At 38.8% G+C, this 27,630-nt stretch overlaps 1 protein-coding gene across 1 annotated transcript in view; it reads left to right on the top strand.

The window, feature by feature from the left end:
* Positions 1-27,630, top strand: part of lama2 (laminin, alpha 2) — a 379,433-nt gene that overhangs the window by 201,202 nt on the left and 150,601 nt on the right. The window contains exons 18-20 of the mRNA XM_043675023.1: positions 2,589-2,675; positions 16,365-16,576; positions 20,952-21,058. Coding sequence (XP_043530958.1) covers positions 2,589-2,675; positions 16,365-16,576; positions 20,952-21,058 — 406 coding nt within the window. The remainder of the gene's footprint in view (positions 1-2,588; positions 2,676-16,364; positions 16,577-20,951; positions 21,059-27,630) is intronic.

The raw sequence follows: 27,630 nt of genomic DNA, 5'->3' as shown, positions 1-27,630 counted from the left end.
GAGGGGAAATGAGGAAACTGGTGAAATCCGAGTTCATCCCTTGTGGTTGAAGGGTTCCTAGGCGGAAGATGAGGTGCTCTTCCTCCAACCGTTGTTTTGTTGTGGTCTGGGGATGGAGGAGTCCAAAGACCTGCATATCCTTGGTGGAGTGGGAGGGGAAGTTGAAGTGTTGAGCCACAGGGTGGTTGGGTTGGTTGGTCATGTCTATCCATGTCTGTAATATCACATAATGGTATACAAGGGATGGAATCTTGTGGAGGTGACAGTGGTTTTGACCATATTGGCATTTTATACGAAGGGCCATCTCCTCTTCCTTCATTCAGACTCCTGACCTATTGGTCATTCTGTGGAGCTGGAAATCCCATATGCCAAAAGCTGCTGGTCAGTCAAAGTCTGACAGATCTACTGAATGGGAAGATGCTGGCTACTACCAGTTCACTCACTGGAGGAGCAAAATTGTTGCTGCATCCTTGCCCAGAGGCAAATGATTGTTGCAAATGGGGACCTCATATTGTAGGAGGAAGGGACATTGGCTGGGGTCTTTGGGTCACATACCTTCCTCCTTTTCTGACCAGGCTCCCCTTTACCACCAAACTTACCATGGGGTGGGCACAAGATGCCGTCGATATGGTTCTGCTTAGTGACTTACATAATAGAGTTCAGCTTCATTGCCAGAATCTGAGCTGCGAAATGAGTGAGCCATTGGTAAACAAACTAAATTCACCTTCATTCCAAAAACAAAATGCAGTGGATACTGAAAATCTGTGTTGAAAACAAGAAATGCTAGAAACACTTAATCATTCATGCAGCATTTGTGGAGGCAAAAACAAAATTAAATGTTTCAGGTCACTGTTTTTATCAGAGCCAATTTGAACAGAAGTGTGATGTCTCACTTTCCACAGATGCTGTCTAACTTGTTGAGTTTTCAGCATTTCCAATTTTCATTTCAGTTTTCCAGTAGCTATGTATCTTGCTTTGTATTAGAGTTTCAGTCATAGCCAGTTCTCTTCAAGAACTTCCCACTTTGAAGTCCTGCTCTTTGATGGGATTTCCCATGATCTTTTCTATACTGTTCGCCGTCATTGTTTTCCATTCACCTTCTTTCTCTTGCCTCATTCGATACAGAATTTTCACATCTGAGAAGCAGTACTGATACTGTCATGATTACTTCGGTGAACATTATAGCTCAGCTGGTTGATACAAAGAGTTTTTTTTCATACAAAACCTCCAATGGTAATAACTTCCAGAAAAACATAATTAAATTCTGTCCATTGATATAATCTGCTAAAGTAGCACCTAATCTGCTTGTGCGGAAATTAGAGAAGAGACAAAATGGGGAGAAAGATATAACCTGAGTATTATACTGCTCCCTACTGTGTAAATGTGGTAGTTACATTTTTAAAAACACTTCTCCATGGTGATTAGAATTCACCAAGGATGGTTTAATGCTTACTTTGCTGCAGCCTAATTCATTGTCTCTTACCCTCAATATCCTGCCATTCATATTCTCAATCTGACTGCCACATGGATAATGAGCCAATTATTTGTTAAGAAAGTAAGGCAGTCTGAATTAAAAAAAAATCAAATCAAACCAAGTCCAAAAACGTGATGATTCTTAGTCTTACTTCCCACATCTCCTTACTTTTCCCCCTGAAAATTTACAGCAGTAAGTTCTAATCAGTAACAACTCTAAAGGAATATTTTAAAGGATACTCTCCAGAATGCTGGACAAATGGACATTGGAATTGGGAGAAGTTAGGCCACTCGGTCTCTCAAATTTGATCCCCAAAGTACCAGCAAAATTTTCAGATTGTGATTGAATAAAGATAGAAACAGACAGTAAACCATAAACACCCCAACTGCTTAAAAGAAACTGGCATAAACTTTTAGCCTCTGTGTGTGGAATCAAAGGAACTGAAAAATTGACAGCTTTCTGTGACAGGAAATCAGGGTGCTGCAGGATTCTTTTATACCAATGTAATACCAGATAATAAATTCAATTCAGTGCATTGTCTAACTGACTATCAATCCTGACTTTCCTACATACCATTAGACTGCACAGAAGGTGGTCTCTCTCTCTCTTCTGTGAACTGCTACAGGAGAGTTGAGGCAAATGGGCATTACAATTTAAAAACAGAAAAACAGAAGTTATCGCTCTCCAGTTGCACAGGATTTTTCTCATAAACCCTTGCAGGTCTAATCAATAATCTTATCTGTTGATTATCCTACAACTTTGTGACTACAGTTGGATTCAATGCTTTTCCGAGACTGTGGAGATGCGTACAAGCAGCTGGGCATTCCTTTATTTATATAGTACAGAGTTAGACATGACAGAAACTTTCAGACTGAAATGCCATTGAGATGTTGCTATCCTTTTTCTATACTTGGTGTCAGGCGAAATATCCAATAGTTATTCTAGAAACTGTTAGCTGTTATGAGATCCCAGTACTATCTTTGGTGCCCGAAGGAAAAAGTAGCCCATGTCTGTTCCACAGGGATGATTTCAGTAAAGCTGAGCCGTTGGTTATGCAGCTAATACATTTTTTTATTTTTTACCTTTTTGTGGCTGCCGAACATGAACAACATAGTTTCAGTCCGACTTGTCACCTGGATTCTAGGGGAGAGATAATATGTGACCAGTGTGCTCATGGATATGCAGGATCTCGATGTGACAGGTAAGAAATTGTTGATTTTTTGATTTTTATTCCACAAGAACTGGGAACCTTTAATAGATTAACTGGTGAAAAGGTTCAATGTAAAGTTTATTGCAGAAAACTTACTTGTTCCTTAACTTCTCTCACAAGGCCAGGTGCAATTTTCCATATGGTTCACAAGTAATAAATGTATCATTGTTTCTTGAGAGGGTTTATTTAAAAAGACAACAGTCCAAATTCTGTACTTTGTTTTTGTTTGAACATGTTTTGTAATAGTAGTTATTACTTTGATGATGTTGATAGCATTTAATTTCCTAATAATGTTTTACATAATGGCAATCATATTAATTTCATGAAAATCTAACAAAATGTCCTTGAAGTATTGAAGTATTTCTGTTGGCATCTGGCACATAAATATACATTTCGTTTGAAAGTGAACAAAATAAATATTTATATTATTCAGGGTTGATTCAGTGTGATTGGGTAGTTATTGTGGTATCATTGTATTTGTAATCTCACATAGGATTATATTACATGCAATTAACTTTTTGAACGTTCAGTCTAACATTGAAAAACCTCTGATGCCTTCAAATCTCTCTAAAAGTGGGCTTTTTTCTCAATAAAACTATGTTGATACAGTGAGTTGTTGCATCAAAGAAACAGTTCACAGTTTTCTGTTCCTGTTGAAAATGAATAATTTGAACTGTCATTGCTTTCAGTTCATTTGCTTTTGGTCTTAATAGAAATAAACTGGCAAATCCATAATAGTACACAGCAATTTATTGAAATTCTAGTGTTTGTGCACATAGGAATATTGTTTCTTAGGAATGCAAACGCAGAACGTAAGTGATTACAAATTGGAACGTTCACACCATATTAGGAGGTGATTCATTTAAAGAGTGTGCATTGATACATTGATGGTCATGTAAAGGAAAACATGTTATATTGGGAGTGTCTGCAAGCTTTATAGTTGAAAAAGGCACCTGTCATTAAGTGTCTCCAAAGCAGAGGGCTATTTCTATCAGACTGCTCACATCACTCTGTGGGGAGCTACAGTAAGTGACATCTGCTGCAATATAATTTTAGAAGCAAAGAAGCAATGATGCTACAGAGGAGAACATTGTGTCAAGGCAATATAAATAAAAACAATAAACCACCGTTATGAAATAATCTTAAAAGTAATTGCATTTTCCATGGTTATTAAAAGTAGATTATATGCAGAGTGACAAACTGATTGAAACATGTCAGAAACTATTCATAGCCGAAGCACACTCTTGTCAGTCATTCGATGGTTATAGATAACCTCAGTTGGAGATCAGTGTCTGTCCATTCTCATCCTGTTCCAAAATGATGAAATACATTATTTTTTTCAAAATGCAGATGAATTGTGATAGCTTTAAAGTTTTTGGAAATGGAAGATTTAAAAAAAATGTTCTCAGGATATGCTTGCCTATAAATGTAAATATGAGTTAGGAGCAGTAGTAGGCCATTTGGTCCCTCAAGTTTGATACTATTTAAAAAGATCATGGTCGATCTGATTGTAACCTCAACTTTCCTTTTCCTTGCTTGTCAAGCATTCATCCACATTGTTGATTTAAGAGGGTTCTTGATCACTGTCACCTAATATAGGGAGTTGATGATTTATAATAATTTTCTGGTAGTTTATTGAGAAACAACGGTTTAAATATGATACATTAGTAAGTAAAGAAAGGAAGCATAGAACTAGTAAGAGATTAGAAAACTTCATTGATCCACAGTCATTCTGCAGAATGGAGGACAAGAGGCAGCACATTTCCACATCCCAGGATCCTATACCTTTTGTGGTGGTCCCTGGTAATCTTTGGTGATTTTTATTCTTCCCACTTGCAGATGTTGGTGGGGAGGGGGCGTGGTGGGTGTGGGGGACAGAGTTCGGGGGTGCGGTCTTCCCTCAAGGAGATGATATGGTTCACCTCCCTGGATCTTCTTGGCCATTCCTCCCCCTCCTGTTCCAGTTCATATACATTATTTTGGAAGCTGCCCATCCAGCCAATCACGCGTCAACCCCTCTTGGTCAAGGGTCATTGGACAGCTACACATCATGTCAGATGAGAGTGGTGCACATACCTAACTCAATTTAAAGGTTAGTTTTCATTCCTTCAAAGATCAAAACCTTCTTATTTTTGATACACTGAATTGATAATCGAGTAGTGTAGCACCTGATAAATCTTTGGTATGACTCAAGACCATAATGATTCTTATAATCTGTTCTTGGTTTTCACATAGAGATTTTTAGTTAGTAGTGGTATTGGCATGAAAATATATTTCTAATCCAGGATGATCTATGACTTGGAGGGTAACTTGCAGATGGTGGTGTTCCCATGCCATTGTTTTTTGAGGTGCTGGAGGCTACAGCATTGAATGTTGCTGCCAAAGGAATCCTATTTGAGTGACTGCAGCGCACCCTGTAGGTGGTATATTCTGCCGTAACTGGACGTCAATGGTGTTGGGAGTGAATATTTATGGTGGTAGGTCTGCTGCCAATCAAGCAGAATTTATGTCCTGGATGGTGTTGATTTTTTTTCAAGTATTGCCACTTCAGTGATTGGTGAGCATTCCAGCACACTCCGATGGTGGCCAGGCTTTGACGTGTCAGGAGGTAAGTGACTTGCTGATAAAGTCCCAGCCTCTGAACTGGTCTTGTAGCCATTAGATTGAAATGGTTGCTTCTGGTCCTGTTTATTGATAACTTGGGTGGCACAGTGGTTAGCACTGCTGCCTCACAGTGCTAGAGACCCAGGTTCAAATCCTGCCTCAGGTGACTGACTGTGTGGAGTTTGCACATTCTCCCCGTGTCTGTGTGGGTTTCCTCCGGGTGCTCCGGTTTCCTCCCATAGTCCAAAAATGTGCAGAGTAGGTGAATTGGCCATGCTAAATTGCCTGTAGTGTTAGGTGAAGGGGTAAATGTAGGGGAATGGGTCTGGATGGGTTGCGCTTCGGTGGGTTGGTGTGGACTTGTTGGGCCGAAGGGCCTGTTTCCACACTGTAAGTAACCTAATCTAAAAAAACTTCCAGGATGTTGATAATGGGAAATTTATTGATGGTAATTCCATTGAAAGTCAAGGTAGAAGGTCAGATGTTCTGAAACAAAAACAGAAATTGCTGGAGGATCTCAGCATCTGTGGAGTGAAATTAGAGTTAACCTTTTGGATCCATTCTGAAGAAAGATCACTTAACTCTGATTTCTCTTCCTTGGACCTGCTGAGAAATTTCTGTTTTTGTTTCAGATTTCAAGCATCCACACTTCTTTCAGTTATTTGGATAGATTTTCTCTTTCTCATGCTGGAATTGCCTAACTCGTGGTTTGCATGTAACTTGATGATGCAAGGAATGTGATTGCAAGCTCTCCATTTGCCTCGATGAGGGCAGCTCTAACAACAACGACATCAAGAAGCTCAACACCATTGTGGAAAGAGTAGTCCAGTTGATTGGTACCTAGTTTGACTGTTGTCCAGATCTTGTTGCATCTGCACATGAACTGTTTCATTATCTGAGATACTGTGAATGCTGCAGAATATTGTGTAATCATCACTTCTGACTTTAGAATGGAAGTAAGGTTATTGATAAGGCAGCTGGAGATGGTTGCATCTCAGACACGACCTTGAGATACTCCTGCAGAGGTGACTAACATCCACAACTGCAACCTTCTTCCTCCATGTCAGGCATGACTCTAACTAATGGAGAGTTTTCCCCGATTCCCATTGACTGCAGTTTTGCCAGGCTTTCTTGAAGTTGCACTCAATCAAATGCCGCCTTTGTATCAAAGGGCAATCAATTTCAGCTCACCTCTGGAGTTCATCTCTTGCAATTAAAGAAAACTTGAAGTTTGTAATGTTCTGTCCTTGTTCTTTTAAGTGGGAGATCAGTTTGGAACATGCTATCGAAGGGACTTCACTGAGTTGCTGCGGTGCATCCTGTAGATGGTACACACGGTCACCACAATGTGGTAGTAGTGAAGGGAATGAATGTTTAAACTGGTCACTGGGTGTCAATCAATTAAACTGCTCTGCCCACATTGGTTTTAGCTTCTTAGTGTTGATGATTTTGGAGCTGCACTCATCCAGGCAAATGGAGAGCTTACAGTCACATTGTTCACTTCATAAGATCATTGGGAAAACGAGTGGGCTTATTAGAATTGCCATTCAATGGATTTGTGGCTGATTTAATTGTGGTATTAAGTCCACTATCCTGCCTGTCTACCATAATCTTCACTGACCAAAACTCTATCTAACTCAGCCTGAAATATGTTCAATTCCCAGCTATCATTGCTCTCTGAGGGAGACAATAAGCTATAATTCAGAAGGAGCAAGTGTTAATGGTTTTAGTACACTCCGAATGGCACGGTGGCTCAGTGGTTAGCACTGCTGCCTCATGGTGCCAGAGACCTGGGTTTGATTCCAGCCTCGGCTGACTGTCTGTGTGGAGTTTGCACGTTCTCCCTGTGTCTGCGCGGGTATTCCAGTTTCCTCCCACAGTCCAAAGATTAGCAGTTAAGGTGAATTGGACATGTTAAATTGCCCATAGTGTTCAGGGATGTGTGGGTTAGGTGCAATGGTCAGGGATAAATGTTGAATAATACGGGAATGGGTCTGGCTTGGATACTGTTTGGAGGGTTGGTGTCGACTTTTTGGGCCAAATGGCCTGTTTCCACACTGTAAGGATTCTATGAAAATTGGATAGATCTCCAAGTACAGATGAGATGTATCCTAGGCTGTTGTGGGAGGCAGTGGAGGAGATTGCAGGGGCCTTGGTTAGTTTTCAAATTGTCTCTGGACACTGGAGAAATTCTAGATCATTAGCAGCTAATATGGTGCCATTATTCAAGAAGGGTGGCAGTGATGAACAAGGGATTTGTGGGCTAGTGAGTCTAACATTAGTGGTCAGAAAAATTTGGAAAATATTATTAAGGAGAGAATTAATCTCAACTAGGACAGGCAAGGATTAATCAAGGACTATCAGTATGGACAATCACAGTGGCATGGTGGCTCAGTGGTTAGCACTGCTGCCTCATAGACAAAATACATAATTAATGTCTGAATGCCAGTTTCTAGTTGTCTATTTTATATTGATGAAATTATTTATTAATTTCCACGTAACTGGGATACATCTAATCATCTGTGGCAGTGACAATTATAAATGCACTGTGGCAAACACATGTTATCATTCGGAAAACAACAAATGCGGATGGCGGGTGGGGGGGGGGGGGGGGGGGTGGTCAAATGGCATCCAGGGAGAGAGAGCACGCTAATGTTTTGAGTTAAGATGACTCTTCTTCAGAGCTGAAGTGAAGTGTGGAGGGGAGAGCATTGATTGCTATAGTTTGGAGATGAGGATGGGTGGGGGTAGTGGGTGTAGGAAACTGTTGTTGATAGTTCAGATTAAGTGATCAAAATATGATCCTGTTTGGGAGCCTAAACCTCCTCCTACAGTACAGCATTCACTTTGCACAGAATAGTTTCTTAAAAATGTACCCATTTTCGGAAAAATTTTTTCTGATTAAATTGGGGATATCCATGCTACAGAATGGAACATATATTCAGTTGTACTGAGCCGCAGTTGTACAATTAGATGAGCCATGATGTTTTTAAATGGTGAAGCAGGCTTAGGGTGTGGTGCAGGAAAAGCCAATTCCTCTGAATTCATATGTTGTAATGAGTCTGAGCATCGAATGCCTCCACAACCGCTGTAGCATAGGTCAGCTGCCAGACTAACAAAATCAGTTTTGCACTGGGGGGAGTGCAGGCGAACCTTAGCTCACAATGGGGAGGAAGGACCTCATCAAATCTTGTGATGCAAATCCTTCTCTTTACTTAATAAGATCACTGATTAAGAGAGACCTTCACAGAGATGCTGAAAGGCCAAAAGCTGCTTGAAAACCAAAAGCTCATAAAAGGCTACTGCTTAACATTAAAAATTATTTGTCTGTCATTGTTCTGTTGGATACTGAAGGGTGCAAGAACATTGGCAGCATCAATGAGGGAAGCAGCAAACATTTTTCATTAGATAATGAATTGATACAGCTGCTGTTACATAGGTGCTGTTGAGGAATTCGCAGGTGAAAGATTAGATTTGTTGACTTCTTTAAAAATGTATTCATTGGATGGAGGTGTTACTGGCTAGGCCAGCTTTTATTGCCCAGAGAGCAGTTGAGAGTCAACCACATTGCAGCGAGTCTGGAGTCAGACTTGGGTCAGACCAGGTAAAGATGGCAGCTTCTTTGCCTAAAGGACAATAGTGAACCAGATGGGTTTTTCCCAACAATTGACAGTGGATTCATGGTCATTATTAGACACTTAATTCCAGTTGTAATTGCATTCAAATTCGACCATCTACTGTGTCAGGATTTGAACTGCGTCATCTAAACATTACATGCGTCTTTGCATTAATAATCCACTAGGCCATCACCTCTGAATTGGATGAGTGCAGTGTAACAAGTCCACAGTAACCTTCATAAAAGGCCTGGAGTCTATTTAAAGGGTCAAGAGTTTCTTCAATAAATTTAATCAATAAAGCATTCACATTGTATTTTCTCCTTCCTCATAAAGTCATAATGGAAGGAAGCCAATCAGATCATTGTGCCGATTGGCCCCACTCTTCTGCAGTTTTCTTGTGGCCTTGTTTACTTTTTAAATTGATATCGACTTCACTTTTATTATTTATTATTAAATCTGTTTCCCATGTGCAGTGCTTTCCAGATGACCATAATACACTGTGAAACCAAAATTCCCTCATCTGTCTTCTGGCTCTTTTGGAAGTTATCTTAAATCTGTCTCCTTTGTTTACCTTTACTGGTGGGAACTAAATACTATAAATATTAAAAGCCCTCACAATTTTGAACATCTGTTAATTCTTTTCATGCCTATCTGTGCTATAAGGATGACCGACATCATTTTCTTTAATGCACACGTATGTGGTCGGTCCTTACTGATAAAACAATGGTTAATCTTTTCTGCATCCTCTCCACAACATTGATATCATTCCCAAAGTGTGATGTTCAAAATTGAACTCAAAACTCTACCAAAAGCCAATTCAGTTATTTATAACTGATTATCATATCTCCCTTTATCTTGTCTCTTTGCATGTATATGAAAAGTTTCTTTTTCAAACAGCCTTCTTGTCTTGAAAGTTTTTTTTCTATGTGAACCTTTAGTTCTCTCCATTGCTGCATCTTTTATTAAAGTTTCTCTTTCCATGATATTTCATTCACCAGAAGCTGCATGGGACAATTGCTTGTTTCATCTCTTCAGAAAGTTCTTTTTCCCTCCAGTGGGAACTGGGGAAATGTTGGGAGTATGAACATGTTGATTATTTGCCTGTGTGAACTACATCATGAATGCTCCCTTTGAGATAAGTAATTCTTGAAGTGAGACTTGAACCTGGATCTTCTTTCACAGAGGCAGGAATGCTATCCACTTTGTCATAAGGCCCTCTCAAGGCACAATTGAATCATGAGACAGAAATATCTCAATGTACCCTGTTAATTTGGAAATGGTTACTCGCAAAGAAAAACAGAACACAATGCAAAAGAACTGAAGGAAAAATATTCAGATGCAGAGGTGCTGCTTGGTGTCCTTGGTCACTTGTTAACATCTGACTAAATATGAATTCATTTTTGCAGCTATTAATGTTTGGGAGAGGACCAGGACATGTGATGGGCTAGCAAAATTTGAGGAGATGACCCTTCCCCATTTTGGTTGAAAATGTTTCAACATCTCAGTCAAATATCTGTAAAATATAGTCATTGAGCATTTGGACATGATTCCAGCAGGCAAATGCAGGAAGTCTGGTGGTAGCTCATTCTTTGAGCTGTTGACTTGTCACAGTGTAGTCCTGTTCTGTTATGTTAGCCCATAAGGATATAGCATCTTTCTAGCTTAGTGTAATGTGGCACTACAACTGTGCTGTATCAGTTTGGCTTTGAACACACCTAGCACCTCAACATTGGGTAGTCATGAAGTGCTGTCTGCCAGCAGAGTTGTAATCAACTGTTAATCTGATGTTCCAGCATATCCTCCACATACTACCACTAATCCAGAGGATCATCCCTGAAGGAGGGTAGATTTAAAAGTGAGTTGTCAGCCAGCTGAAGCTATATTACAGGGGTACTTGTATGGCAAACAACATAAAAAGCACGTGATAAACAGGGCTAAGCAATTCTTCAATCAATTGATCAAATCTAAGGTCTGTAGTCATTCTACAACCAGTTACGAGTGGTGGTGTACAATTACAATAACAGGAGAGGAAGGCTCCATAAATATCTCAAATCTCAATGGTGGGGCAGCCCAGCACATCAGTACAAAAGGCATGAGTTGATAATCCATCTTGGCTTCCTCTGGAGGTCTCTAACATTACAGATACCAGCTTTCAGCCAATTCAGTTTACTCCATGTGATACCAAGAAACAGCTGAAGGCACTGGATACTGCAAAGGCAAAGGCATCTGACAATATTCTGGCAATAGTGCTGAAGATTGTACTCCAGAACCATCCGCACCTCTATCTAAGCAATTCCAGTAGAGTTACAACACTGGCAACTACTCAGCAATGTGGAATATTAATCAGGCACTTCCTGTCCACAAACAAATACAGAACAACTCCAACCCAGCCAATTACCACCCAACCAGTTTAGTTTAAATCAACAGCAAAATAATGAAAGGTGGTGTGCACAGTGTCATCAAGTGGCACTTATTCAACAATAACCTGCTCACTGATGTTCAGTTTAGCTTCTACCAGGCAGGCCTTTGATAAAATATCACACAAAAGGTTAATTCAAAAGGTTGGATCATATGGGATTAGGGGTAATTTATTAGCTTGAATTAATGACTGGCTGAGGGATAGATAACAGAGAGTTGGGATAAATGTTTTTTGATCCTGGATCACAGTTGTAAGTAGTGGGGTGCCACAGTGTTCGATCCTTGGAGCCCAGCTATTTACAAACTATATTAATGACTTAGACACAGGGATAAAAGGTTCTATAGCTGAATTTGTGAATGACACAAAAATAGGCAGGACTGCAAATTGCAATGAGGAAATATGAACCTTACAAATGTATATGGATAGGTTACAAGAGTGGGCCAAAATGTGGCAGATGGAGTTTAAGGTGGATAAGTACGAGGTCATGCATTTTAGTCAAAAAAATGGGAAGATGACCCATTATCTAAAAGGGGAGAGACTACAGGATGCTCTGGTGGAGAGGAATCTGGGTTTCCTCGACCATGAGTCACGGAAAACTAGCTTGCAAGTACAGCAGATAATAAAGAAAGCAAATGGAATGTTGGTTTTTATAGCAAAAGGAATAGAATATAAAGATAAGGCATTGATGAGACTGTACCTGGAGTATTGTGCACATTTTGGTCCCCTTACTTGAATAAAGATCGCAATGGCATTGGAGGCAGTTCAGAGGAGATTCACGAGATTGATCTCAGAGATGAGGGGTTTGTCGTATGAAGAAAGATTGAACAGTTTAGGTCTATGCTGCCTGGAATTTAGAAGAATGAGGGGAAATCAAATTGAGATATTCAAGATGATAAAAGGTGTGGATAAAATAGATGTGGAATGGATGTTTCCTCTTGTGGGGCATCCTAGGTTGAGAGGTCATAGTTTTAGGATAAGGGGGAGCAAATTTAAAACAGAGTTGAGGAGAAACTACTTCTCCCAAAGGGTTGTGAATCTGTGGAATTCGCTACCCCAAAGTACAGTGGATGCTGAGGCAGTGAGTAAATCTAAGGAGGAGTTAGACAGATTTTTAATTGGTAATGGGTTGAAGGATTATGGGGAGAAGGCAGAACAATGGGGGTGAGGAGCATATCAGCCATGATCAAATGGTGGACCAGATGCAATGGGCCGAATGGCATAATTATTTTCCTATGTCTTATGAACTTATGAAACTGACCAGAACCTGAACCAGATCAGCGCATAGGTGGCATGAACCTAGAAGAACAAGGAGAGCAAATCTACCACCTGAACATTCAAAACCTGTGCCATTCAGACTTGGAACCATATTATCATTCCTTCATTGACAATGAGTCACAATCCTGGAACTCCGTCCCTAAGAACAGTGGGCCCCAGCAGTTTCAAGTGGACAAATCATTAACATCTCCTGAAGGATAGTTTCGGAAATGCTGGCCAAGCCAACTTTAATTTTTTTTAGCAACGCTTCCAAGTAATTGGTGAAGATTTTGACAAGTAAACAAAATCTTTAATTCCATAAATAAAGAGGAAAATTTAAGCATGCAAGATGTCCAATTCAAATACATAATGCTCAGACTCAAAAATGCAGAACTTACTAACGACTCCAACAATGTCCCCCTGCCGTATTTATCACCATTTATGAAGGTATGGAGCTCATTAGGCCAAGCCTCACCCAAACTTTGAAAGCAAACCTAACATGGTATTCAGTTTTCATAAGCTGCATTCATGTCTGCAATTGAACTGATCAGCATCAAACATTGCACATCATAAAATATGGTATATAACAATTTGGATGAGAGAGCTTGGGTGCAGATATCCTGATTCACTCCCACCTGTATGGAACCTTGGTTGTAATTTGAAGTAAAATGACGTCTACTTTGCTTGATAAATGCATTTTAACTTCACTAACCGTGAGCAGCATTTATTTTCAATACCTGATCCAAAGGCTATTTGTGGTAATGGCTTTGTAACATGAAACCTATAAGGATCGACACAAGCTTTTTTTGCCTCCATTGCAATGGCCAGATTATTTTAGATATATATGATTGATTAAATGGTTTTGACATAACCTCAGAGTGCCATTACATATGCACATCATATTCTGCATTTAAACAATCAACTGTGCAGTGTTGAAGGAAGATTGAAGATGAAGCATGCAAAGCCCTGTGCACATTTGACTTAATTTAATCAATGAATTGTCTAAATCATGGAGTCAGATTCATTACTAACTAAATGTAAAGGGCTGTTGCAATGTCATGATGGATACACTGTGGCATGTGTAAGTAATTATTGTAATTGAAAGAAAAACAATTTTCTTTCATGTCTAGTTCATAACAATTTTCTTGTAACTGCATCTCTCACCATTTGAATAGCCCCTGAACCAAACTTCCTGAGTGGTTTTTTCAAACCATTACCTACTATCTTTAATGCCCTCATATGTCGCTTTCTTTTGCATGTATGAAAAATACAGTATATCAGTATTTTGAGCAAACTTGCTTGAGCTTGAGAGGGTCTTAAGTGTTACTTAATTCAGAAGTAAAAAAGGAAAATCCAGCAGGTCAGACAACCCCTGAGCAGAAAACAGATGTCTGACCTCCGCAGTGTTTCCAGCATTGTCTTTTTTTATTTCAGATTTACAGCATCCTACTGCTACAGAGTTTTGACTTTGATTTTACATCAGAGCTGTCTTGGATTGAATTATTCCATCATTTCATTGTGCATTGTGATATGACAGGATGCTACAAAAACTCAGGAAGGAATTCATGTATTTGCTTAATTGGTACAAATTAATGCTGTACACTTTAGAATATCTGTTTGGAATGGACAAGTTGGACCAAAGGGTCCGTCTCCTATGACTGTACCCATTGGGTTATGGCTTATGAGAGTCCACTCTTAGTTGACTTAATCAAATTGAATCCCCACATCCCAGTGAGAAAACAGTTTTGGGCCTTAATTGCTCCACCCAAGGTAATTGTAGGTGGTATTTTTTCAACTGTTCACAATTAAGTCTTCAATCAGTCTGCTGGTTGATGGGTTGTGGATATTTGTGATATTTGGAACAAGAATATAAGGAAGTGTGAAAGGAGAAAAAAAGTTCCACCATTGAGTGAGTTACCTTCAAGTAATTCATGCATTACCAAGTAACCTAGACTTTGGATCTTGCTGTTGTTAACTTTACAAATCTTTCCAAGCTGTTAGCACTGATTGTAGACAAATGGCTATTGATGTGTCTTAAATAATTATTATTTCACAACTCACAAGTGTTAGTTCATTAAGTATTTCAAAGGAAAAAACAAGTTAATCCAGCTATGTAGATTTAAAAAATCACAGGTTAATGGAATAGAGTTAAAACATAGGTTAATAGAATAGAATTTGAATGCCCTGCTATATTTCATGTTTATGATTAAAATACCACAAAATGAAGCTACATTGTGTTATATTTTTTAGTGGAATGGGTGCTGTTATAGTTCGAAAAAAGGGTCTGCATTTTGTGTTTTCACTTTCCCAAAGTGGTGCTAGAACTTACCTTAGCAATGGGTAAAGAGAATGTGGTTTGGAAATAAAAGCTGTTGGCAGACTGTGATGCTGATTTAATGCTAGCAGTGCTATTGTTGATCTAAATGTTCCAACTAACAGCCTACAGTATTTTTAACTATGCACAGCTGAACCTCCCATTCAGCAGGAGGAAGGACCCAGTGCTCTTTATAACAATCTTCAATGACGCCCAGGTCAGTTGCTGATTGATTTTTAATGACAGGTGCGATGTTAGTAGAAGTGTTTTAAGGTTTGTACCACTTTTTAATGTTGTCTTTGAGTAGTAGTGTGGCACAGGGTGAAGGCCTTGGTTATGACTCGCAGAGTTCTTTGAGAAGTCATGTGTGGATTAGTTCCTGACCCCTTTGGCCTGAAATATGATCCACATAGCTGAGGATAAAGACACTGAGGGGTGAATGGCAGGAGGGATCTCTGCAGGAGATCATATCAGCCCAGAGTCTGCAGGGTGTGTTTCTCCTGTCTCCACCTCAACAATGACCAGTGTGTGCATAGTGTCTCTGTTTCACTCAGGAGGTGCTCGCTGCCATTATCCTCTTCCTCCAGTGGATTAACATTTGCCTTATTCTTTTAGGCTATTCATGTCCAGTCTCTCATTATGTGCAGTTTTTGAGCTTGCATTTGAAGTCTGTGTAGTGTCAGTATCTGAGCTGATGACTGTGAGTGTGAGTGTGATATTTCTTCATTATCAGTCTCCACTTCTTTTCCCATTTCTTGCTACTGTAACATTAGTTGGCCAGATAAGCTGACTTAGCTGCATCACAGGAATAGGCATAGATTAATCTCACTTTGTAGCCCATTTTCCCAAAGTGTACAATGTCATTGTAATATCTCCCTGAAATGTTTGCAGCATTTTATTTCACAACAATATCTAATTCTTTGGAACAGTGTGATTCCTCTTGGGTCCCGTATAGGCTTTCAACAAGTCTGTTTCTGGGTTCCTTCTCGGTGCTATCTTAATGCCAGTAAAGCCCCCTTCCCTCTCACCCACTTACCTCATGCACTTACCTTCTCTCATGGCTTTCAATGAGACTTTGTGACATTTAAACTCTTCACTGGAACTTGGCAGTCAGTGTTGTCGAAATGAGGTTGGGCTTGGCTTCTTCCAACTATCCTACACTACGGGGATTCAGTTGCATTGAAGGTACGCGGTACATCTATAGAGCTTTTTGCATCAGAACTGGGCCAAGAAATTTAGAGCGCAGATGCAGGGTAGTCAAGTCGATTCAAAAGCAGCGATCCAACTATGTTTGCTACTTTGTGAAGATTTGGACTCTTGTTGAATTCTTTGAAACCTGAACTTTGTAATTAGGAGACGATGACGCCATGCAATTCCAATTTTGGGAATATCTGAATTTTAAATAATGTTACATGTAAACGATATGATTAATATTCAGAAAATTAATTTTGAATTATGGTTTTCTTAACCAGGTGTTCTGAAGGCTTCTTTGGACGCCCCAACAAACCAGGTGGATTATGCCAACCCTGCCAATGCAACTATAACCTTGATCTGTCTGTACCTGGCAGCTGTAATTCATTGACAGGAGAGTGTCTTCGTTGTATTGAGGGAGTGTCTGGTCAGTTCTGTGATCAATGTGCTGAAGGTTTCTTTGGAGATGCTGTTGTAGCCCGGAATTGCCGACGTAAGTATCTTTCATCCTTGATTTGGTATTTGCTTCTGAAATATGACAAATTAAAATAATCTTTAGGTAGGTGTTGATTTGAAATAGTTTTAAATGTACTTAAACTATTGAGCTTAAAACAAAATGTGGCTGCATAACATTAGAATTAAACAAGATATCCTCCACCTTCATGCTTTTATAATGGTAAATCCTGCATGGCCCAGGAGGGACACATGTGGATTACTCATCTGATAGACTGGAGGAGGCCCATTTATCTCACCTCATCTTATGGATTGGAGAGTAAACTTGTGGTTTGTGAGGTGGAAAATATGAGCGTGGCAGGGCAATTTTTAAGGTGGGGTAGATGGTTTCTTGGTGGGTAAGGAAATCAAAGGTTTTGAAGTTTGTCAGGAATGTGAAATTTGAAACACACAGATCAGCCAAGACCTTATTGAATGGCATAGCAGAATGAAAGGGCCAAATGGCCCACTGCTGATCAAATTTCATTGTGTGTAATTGTTTGTAGCAGTAGTTTAAATTGGATTGTATTTTAAATTTTAATTGATTCAGAACCAGTGGTGAAAAAAAAATCAAAGTGATGAGTAATGAGGCACCCCAAATTAGCCTTTAGTTGAAACACTGTCTATTGTACAATGTTTGTGATTGCAATTGGGAACATTGATTCGGAAAGTGCATGTCAGAACTTGCAGCAGGGAAGGTTTCAAACGGGAGTACATATTGGAAAGTCATCCCCATGGACTTTGACAGCATGAGAAAGAACAAGATTTACTCATTAAGTGATGACTTCTGTCAGCATAAAGTGTTTCCATCCACAGTGCAAGTAACATATTGGCTCCACTTGAAAATGCCCAACCGTTGCATGTTGAAACCATTTGCTTCTTTCAGCTCACAAGCTTCTTATTCTAATGGAGAAAGCTCTAGGTAGATACATTGTATTTTTGATAAATACTTAACTGTCTTAGAATGCCTCTCTGATCCATTATGATTTTTTAAATCTAAAAGTAATAGATCATGTTTATAATGCACTCTATCAGGGCTACTAAACACTTCCTCATTTAACTTTGTGTGCAATACATTTAGTTGAAGTCAAAACAGTTTTGTGAAGTGGCTGAAATTTAACTTGTTATTAACTAGGAACAGGGTCCAAAGGAGGTTAAAAGAGTAATTGACATGGTGTTTGTGTTGAAGTGCTTTATGATTTATCAAAACTTGAGCCCACTCCATGCCATTCCCATCCTGGGCAGGTTTTTCAGTTTCCTATTAACTGTGTTATGGGCTGCTGCACATGGGTCACTATCCTGAGCATGTGGTGCTGGAGCTCTGTTCTGTTTATTTGTTGCTTTCAAATGGTAATGTATTCTGCAACAATAATTCAATGCAGCTAGGCCAATCTTTTAAAATCATTGGACCATCTGAGTTGACGATTGGTGCCATTAATGAGCTTGCACCTGGATGAGATAATTTGCCACTGCCACAATGAGCAACAAAAATCAAAATAAAGGATGCCTCTGTGCTGTTATCTTTTGTGTTGTTGTATGCCGATAAATCAGCGTGATATAATATGAACAGTGGGATCCATGTGTTCTTTCACTATTATTTATATTATATTTTCAAAGCTATCTCTAAACCAGAGCACACAACCAAACTGGTTTATCATTTGTGACCTTCCTTCTATTGTTAGAGAATTCAAAGAGCTGTCAACTGCAAAAAAAATCCACAAAAGAAACCAAACAACAGCAACCAAATTGCTAATTTTCTGTCCCTTTGCAATGCTTTGACTGTCTAGAACTCATTGTATTCAAATCTCAGCAGGATTCACAGCTGTTTGAATGAAAATGTCTTTATTATATTTCTAATTACAGTAGGAATGCGAACATTAAAAATGCCATGAAAATTGCCCCATGTCTCCTTTTGATTATATTATTCTGTCAGCTGTTGAAGAAACTGATGTTATTAAAATAAAAAAAAATAAGTCTGTGTGCACAGGAATCAGTTGTAACTTTGCTTACAACATGTCATACTTCCTTTTAATAAACCAGTTAGAACTTTCAGATTCATTAGTAAATCCTTGACAGCATCAAAGCAAGCAATGATCCATGCATTTTTCATTATTGTAGCTTCTACTCCTCAATAATAGCTTTGATTAAAAACTGTTGTCATGATTCAAGGTACATTGTTAAACAATAATGTATTTTTGTTGTGATTTATTGATTACAAAGTAATTTGGAAAATTCTGAGGTCACAACAATATGTTCACATATGCAGATACTTTCAATATTTTGTAACCCTTACAACTAGTTACTTAGATTATACCATTTTTATTATTAAAAATAGACAACTGACCCAGCTATATGGTCAAGTTAAATGAAAACAGAAATATGTTGCTGTTTAATGTGAGAAAACTTGGAAAATGTGTTAGCCTTAATATGAAATCAGGATAGGCAAAAGGACAGAGACTGTTGTTAAACTTGAAAGGTTTCAGAAAAGATTTACAAAGATGTTGCTGGAAATGAAGGATTTGAGTTATAGGGAGAGGCTGAAAAGATGGGAGTTTTTTTTCTCTGGAGTCAGAGGCGGAGGGGTGACCTTACAAATGTAAAGAAAACCATGAGTGGATAGGGAAAGTAGCCAAGGTCTTTTCCCCATGACAGGTAGGAGAGTTCAGAACTAGAGGTTTAATGTGAGAGGGAAAAGATTTAAGAGATCTGAGGGGCAACCTTTTCATGCAGAGTGTATGAAATGAGCTGGCAGAGGGGATGCTGGAGATGGGTGCATCTACAATGGTTAAAAGGCATCTGGATGGGTATAGGAAAGACTTTGAGAGATATGGGCCGGGTGCTGGCAAATGGGACTAGATTAATTTAGAATATCTAGTTGGCATGGATGAGTTGGACTGAAGGGAATGTCTCTGTCTTGGACTCCAATGCGAGGAAATAATTTTTGCATTTTGCATAGTTACTGTGATGGATGAGTTTTCCATTATTTTTAAAACCTATTCTATTCACCAGCCTGTAAAATCCACCTGTTCTTTTCATTTTAGCCAAAATCAGTCAATAATTATGATTGGATGGCTCTGCAAATTTAAAATTCATGCCCTCCAAGTAGAAAAAGCATTCAAGGTCTAAAAGGCATGTAGTCTTTTTTTTTAATTGAACGGAAGCTAAGCACTACTTTGACACATGTTTAATTGTACTGAGACCATCATATCTCAGTTGTTAATATTCCAGACTTTAAAGCATTTAATTTACAGAGAGACGAGCATTAACGAAAACAAATTCTCTGTGACGTATTTGCATTATAGCCCTACTATCTAATGCCTTCGACAAATTCTGTGTCCTCAATGTAATATTAAATGGGGAGTATTAACGGCCAAATGATAGTGCACTTTCAAATGTGTTTTTGTTCCTCAATATCTATAAAGATGTTATAAAGACATTGAGATGTACAGCACGGAAACAGACCCCTCGGTCCAACTTATCCATGCTGACTGGATATCCTAAATTAATCCAGTCCCATTTACTAGCGCTTGGCCCATATCCCTCTAAACCCTTCATATTCATGTATCCCTAGATGCCTTTTAAATGTTGTAATTGTACCAGCCTCTACCACTTCCTTAGGCAACTCATTCCATACACACACCACCCTCTGCATAAAAAATGCCCATTAGATCCCTTTTAAATCTTTCCCCTCTCACTTCAAACCTATGCCCTCTAGTTCTGGACCCCCTCATCCTGAAAAAGACCTTGTCTATTTGTCCTATCTATACCTCTCATGATTTTATAAACCACTATAAGGTCACTCTTTGGGCTCCAACACTCCAAGATGACAGCCACAGCTTACTCAGCCTCTCCCTATAGCTCAAACCTTCCAACCCTGGCAGCATCCTTGAAAGTCTTTTGTAAACCCTTGCAAGTTTCATATCTTTCCTATAGTAGGGACACCAGTCATAACTGGCAAAGAGATATGGTTGTATTAGACAGTATGGACTATCCTTTATCTCTAACAACCTGATTTCTTGATTTGGGCACAAAAAATAGTTTTGGGATCAGTTCTGCCAGGCTGTCAGATATCAGACAACTGAAGTAATTATTGAGATTTACTCTGACAGATTCAGTTCACATTGACACTAAGGTTATAACACAAGGTCATTAGGGATGTTATATGTTTTTCATCGGAAAATAATTTCATTCTTATTCTTAGCTTTAATACATCAGTTTGTGTGACCCTCGGCTGGAATACAAATTAGAAGCTTCTGAGTGCTATCACCTGAACATGGATAGACATATGAAGTGTGATTTTATTCAACTTAAGCATAATTGCTGAAACAAAAGTGCTCAGTTTATTTTGTAATAACACCAATTTTGTTTATTTCAAGCCTGTGACTGTCATGTCAATGGATCCGTTGCTGAGCTCTGTGACAAGCAGACTGGACAGTGCCAGTGCAAACACAATGTTGTAGGAAGACAATGTGATCATTGTTTGGTACGTATTGCTTATAGAAATGCAAACACTTCAGCAGCAAATGTATTCGACATCTCTTATAACTACAATTCTGTCTCCAGAGAGTAAATTAAAAGGTATGATTTCCTTTGAGGATAGAATTAAAGTAACAGAAAATTCACAGCTGTCCTTGGCATATTAGTAACAGATTTGACAAAAACAATCTGGTAATCTGTCAGAATCCAAATATGCTGGGTAACAGCAGTGCCAGAGGGTTTTCCATGAAACAGATTTTACATTTCCAAAATCCATGATATTGAGAGGGTGCGAGTTCCTACACTGTTCCAACACCATCTGCATCATGAATTGATGACTAATTCTTTGAAAGGAAAAAGACATCTTGACTTTGTGAAGGATGAAACTAAAACCCACATTTAGATGATATCCAATGAGCAGGTCAGTTTCTTTTTCCCCAGTTTACAGTCTCTCATCTCCTGCTGGCCCCACAGATTGCTTTTCATGACTTTCAGACCAGCTAGTTACAAAGCACTCACAGTAATCCCATCTAACTCTGCATATTCTAGCCACGTCACCAGAGAGTGATGGCAATGGGATCCTAGTTTAAGTAGCAAGATCATGTCCACTGTTGTGGACTGGTTATAGCTTGATTGAAATTATTTTTCATGCCATTTGAATCAAATTCAAATTAATAGTTAAAATTACTAGTAAAATAACAATTCAGTTTGATAACACATTAAACATTTATATGGTAACATTATGCAAGGGAATTTTGAAATTTATTTAATGGTTCAACATAGCAATAGTTCCATACAACTGACAAATTCATATATATTTCCAGTTACCTTGCAATACTTAAATTATGTAGCGTAGGAATCTTCTGATTGTATCAAATAATTGAGTTCAAATCACATGAAGAACCAGGGCCAACTATACATTGGTACCTTCAGTTGTTTTTGTTTCTGCCTTTAATCCCATGTCCTGTTTTCCCTGCAGTAGACCATGCGCTGTGTTGGCTCTGCTGAATATCGAAATATTGTCAAGCCTCATTTAAGCACTGTAGTTTTAATTTGTGATTAATCAGAAATGTATCAGTGTTAAAACTGCAATGATATTATGCAATGATTAATAAGTTATACTGACCTGTGTTATAATTCTCAGCCATGCTCCAATTTATACTCAACTATAGTACATCATGCATTTAAATACTTTCTGTATGATTGCACTTAAATCAGAATTGTACAGTAAAGTAGAAGCCCTTTGGCTCATCAAATCTGAAATGGTGAGTCTGAATCGACACTGGTCCCACTATCCAGCACTTGACCCAGAGTTTTCATCCATGTACTTTTTAAAGGCTGTGAGGTCACCTGCCTCTACTGTCATCCCAGCAATACATTCCAGATACTCATCACCCTCTGTGTGGAAAAAAAACTTATCTCAAATTCCCTGTAAACCTCACTGTTCACATTAATAGTGTTCCCCCTTGTCATTGACCCTTCAACTAAGGGGAATAGTTGCTTTCTATCCATCCTGTCCCTGCTCTTCATAATCTTATACAGGTCCACCATTAACCTTCTCAACTCAAAAGAAAACAAACCCTGAGCTAATCTGACCTCTCTTCAAAGCTAAACCCAGGCAACATTCTGGTAAATCTGCTCTGCATCTCCTCCAGTGCAATCACATTTTTCCTATAGTGTGGTCACCAGAATTGCACACAGTACTCCAGTTGTGACCTAACCAAATTTTTATACAGCTCCCAACATTTCATTGCCGGGTTATGAGCAAATTTATAGAAATCTGTAAATCAATCAATGTGTTTGTTGCTATTTAATATTAGAATATCTTTTGAATTTGATAAGTTGAATATTGATGTTTTTCTATGTTCTTTCATTTTCGCAACTGGTAAATCAATATTTTAAAGTTTCTTGGGGAAGCCTTAAGTTAGGAGTTAAAAAATTGGAAAAGACAGTCCTGTAAATTAAAATATTTTTCAAAGGTATTTTATGTCAATAATTTCCTGATAGCTGGTAATGAATTTAAGATTGGAATGACAAGCGTTTGAATAAAATTTGACTTGGAAAAATAATTAGTGTTTTCAAGTGTAAGTTGGCACAAAAGTTCAGTACATTAAATCTGACTAAGGAAATTATGCTTGAAGGGAGCTCATTCAGTCTGAGGAAAACAACATTGTAATCTCAATGGCTTGGATTCTCCTTGAATGTTGCTGCCCATCAGGAACATGGGATCACCATTTTAATGTGTATTATATTAGTTAGTGGGTAATACTTGTCTACACGATTACATTTAAAATTTGGACTGTTCTGAATAGTAGAGTTCTTTTTTTTTCTTTTTGTCGGTCCAAACATCGCAAGTATCCAAAATGGCCTATCTACCTACATATATACATCCGTATACTGCCTACTTCCATGAGGTCCAGACTTACAGCTTTCTAACAATTATTTGTCCCTTATTTTCCTACATTCATAGAAAGTTGGAAGTTCTCAGTTTTTTTTGGCAATAAAGTTAAAATGAGGAGTTCACCAGAAGAAGCATCACTATCTCACTCTCTGTACCCCTTGCTGTATAAGGGCAAATGAGTTTGAAAGGGTTGATGCTGAGGACTACCTTAATCAGCACCTATTATGATGGAGTCATATGGGCTTGTTGAAAGAACAAACTAAAATTTCACAATCCAAATTCTGTAATAATGTCAATACACCAATGAATTATGTCTTGTTTAAGGCTAGAAAATCTTCTCATTAGACTATCAAGAGGTTTTCCTCTACTGTACTAACCAAGCAAACCAAGGTCAAGTGAACTGGCCAAGCTAAATTGCCCATAATGTTAGGTGCATTAGTCAGAGGGAAATTGGTCTGAGTAGGTTTCTCCTTAGAGGGTTGGTGTGGAGTTGTTGGGCCGAAAGGCCTGTTTCCACACTGTAAGGAGTCTAATCTAATCAAACCCTGTAGGTCCCTAGCCTGGTGGGATGGTGACAGCAAATCTACCATTTCAGAGCAGCATACCCAGGAGACTAGAAGGTTGTTGGTTCTTACACCTTAATCAACAATGGGTTGCAGTATATTTCCAACATTACAACAGTGGCAATATTTCATTATCTATAAAGTGCATTGGGATGTCCTGCGGTTGTGTACAGAGCTATAGAAATGGAAGGTCTTTCGTTAAAATCTGTGGGACTAAAACAAATGAAAAGAAAATTGAAAGAAATCAATCAATGCTAAGGTTTTACTATAGTTCTGTGGGTTTTGAATAACTTGAAATCTGTTCAAAGTGCCATTCAATTCTGCTTATTCTGTTATTGAGAGCTTATCAGGTCTTTGCTCATCTTACAGCAGTTTGGGTCAGAGTTGAAAATTATTTAGAAATTCTTGGAAAAACACAACAGGTCTGGCGGCATCTGTGGAGAGAAAACAAAGTTTACTTTTGGATCCAGTGAACCTTCTTCAGAACTTCAGCAAAAACATTAATTCTGCTTTCCACAGATGCTGGCAGACCTGCTGTTTTCCCAGCAATTTCTGTTGTTGTTTCTGACTTGCAGCATCCACAGATTTTTGAAGGTTTTTTTTTTGAAATTATTCATGTTTGTTTGGTCACTTGCTTATGCTTTCATCTTGTGGTTTTCTTTTATGTATTGTTCTATGGACTTTAAAGCCCAACTGCTGGTGGGACCATGAAAAGAAGGTTTGCATGCCATGTCTGTGCAGTCCCATCGGTTCCATGTCACTCCGGTGTGACCAAACAGGGACCTGTATCTGTAAACCAGGTTTCTTGGGGAAGCACTGTGCTCTCAACAGACAGCTCTATGAACAACAATACGATGAGGGTTCAGAAATGGCAAAACCAATTCAAATCCAACGTCGACGATGGTGGGAAACTGGCATTGGTGGCTGTCCACGGGGGGCATACAAGCCTGCCACAGCCTCTACCAGAGGGGTAAAAGTGCATGATACCTGTGTGCTGTGTCTGCCTTCAGATTTGCAGTGTGGACTAAGAAAAAGAATTGCATTTTGTTTTTTGAGAGATGTAATATTTTGAAATATAGATGCAATTGCATGTTTTTACAGAGCAATATAATATTAAAAATTTTGAATCTGCATTTGAATCCAACTTAAATAGATGAAGTGAATATTTTCTGATTTTACTGGCACTAGTGTAGTCTATTAAGCAAATTGAGACAGCTGAGCCTAACTTCCATTGGGCAAGACACCAAGCATAAAACCGTCCAGACTTAAACAGAAAGTTGTAGTACTTGCAGTACTTGGTAGGCTACTATATAGATGGAAAATGTTGCTATTATGCTGTAAGGCATTTTTAGGGTTCCATGCAGTTCCATGATTAGGAAGTTGAGCCTTATTCTTGAACTATATTCTATACCAGTACAAAACCTGATCAGCATATGCTTGATGCTGACTCGCTGCAAAAGTTAAACTGTTCCTCACTCTTCTAAACACAACAGATCACATAAAGTAGACATTTAGTGAAAATTTTGGATGATTTGCCTTCAAAATATATTGCATTGTGTCAGTAAATTTAAAGTCAATGTTTAATATGAAATGATGAATGGAAATTGCCTAGCTAAATTGTGTTCCATAATTTCAATAACTTTTCAGTTATTTCCTATTTATTGTTAGCGATTATTTCAGACTGAGCGCCTGAATAAAAAGAAAGCGATTGTAAATGGTCACTGAAATTTGATTTGACAATATCATTACCAATGTCATTGGACACTGAAAGCTCAGGTGGAAAATAGTAACACTAAATTAAGACAATAGATTTCAGCAAAAGAATAAAGAACAAATACAGTCATTAGTAAAATAAATTTTTCTTAGAAAAAGTAGAAGAAATTCCAATTAAAATTATATTCAAAAAGGAACACAATTCTGCTAGCTGTGAGAGTACATTCAAAACCTTGGGAACGGAAAGAGCCAGGGTATAATAACTGAAACATGATATCCAATCAAAAAAAAGACAGCTGATGTGCACAGGGCTTTGCTGAACAGAGATCAGACCATTTCTGCCTCTAGATCACATTCTTCCACAACAGGATTGATTTCCAGTGCCCCCTGCTGGCTATAAACAGGGTAACAATGACCTGAAAAATGATGTTTGTTCACTAGTCATCATACTAATTAATGTATTCCAATTGCCACCATTTTGGGTATGATCCTTAAAGCGACCAATGGAGACCCTTCAAAATATATCTCTGGTGGGGTCAGAAAGAGCTGAACAAGCACCCATTTCTAGGATCACCTCATGCTGTTCAGTGGAAGAAAGTGAGGATTGCAGATGCTGGAGATCAGAGTCAAAAACTGTGGTGCTGGAAAAAAACAGCTGGTCAGACAGCTTCCAAGGAGCAGGACAGTCGCCGTTTCGAGCATCAGTTCTTCATCAGGAATGAGCTCTTCTCATTCCTGACGAATAGCTTATGTTCGAAACTTTGACTGTCCTGCTCCTCGGATACTGCCTGACCGGCTGTGCTTTTCTAGCATCCCACTTTTTAACTCATACTCTTCAGTGCTGACCAGACACCCAGTCTTGGAACCTGGTTTATATCTTGCTTGGCCATGACTAACAAACCAACAAGCAGGTTATCCAGTTTCCACCATATCTCACAGGCAATAGTATCCAGGCCTCAAAATGTCTCAGTATTAATGCCAAGAAGGTGGTGAATGTGTTTAACTTACCTAGTCTGTGTCTTAAAGTAGAATTATGCCAAACAATTCTAACACTAGCTAAGACTTGAGCGATCTACTTTTCTTCACACTGATTATAGGGCAACCATGAGTTTAGAAGTGCTTCACTGACCACAAACCACTTTTCGTGCTTAGCATCACCAGAGGGAATATGAGCAAAGCTCTACAGTATATATGTATTTTAGAATCAAACTTTTGCTGACATGAAAACATTTGTCATGGAAATGATTCTAAAAATGAAAACATTTATAATGAATATGAGAGAATCTAATTTTGAACTTAGATGGTATTATGATCGCCAAATCCTCAACTAGATAAATCCCTGCAGGGTTACCACTGACCAGAAATTGAAGTAGACCAGCCATATAAATACTGTAGTCACAAGAGCAGGTCAAAAACTGGGATTTCATAGGGGATTATTCAACTTGCATCTCCCCATTGCCTTGTGCACCTACAAAGCATATATCAGGATTACGGTGGAATGCTGTCTGCTTGTTTGGATGGGTGCGGCTCCAACAACACTGAAAAAGCTTGACACCATCACAGCTCACTTGATTGGCACCATATCCACCAATGCCATGATTGACTACCTCCACCACTGGTGCACGGTGGCAGCATTGGGTGCCATCTACAAGGTGCACTGCAATAACTCACCAAGGCTTCATTGATAGCACCTTGCAATACCATAACCTCTACTAACCTGGAAGGATAAGGGCAGCAGATGCATGGGAACACAACAGCCTGCAATTTCCCCTCCAAGTCACACACCATTGTGAAAAATATTGCCACTTCTTTCGGGCAATCAGCCAAATTCTCTTCTTAACAGCACAATGGGTGCACTTTGACCCAAGTATCAGTTCAGGAAGGCAGTTCAGCACCACTTTC

Source organism: Chiloscyllium plagiosum, chromosome 3 (genome assembly GCF_004010195.1).
Source record: "Chiloscyllium plagiosum isolate BGI_BamShark_2017 chromosome 3, ASM401019v2, whole genome shotgun sequence".
Lineage (NCBI taxonomy): Eukaryota > Metazoa > Chordata > Chondrichthyes > Orectolobiformes > Hemiscylliidae > Chiloscyllium > Chiloscyllium plagiosum.
The sequence above is the reverse complement of the archived record's forward strand: the minus strand, read 5'-3'. Positions and strand labels throughout refer to the sequence as shown.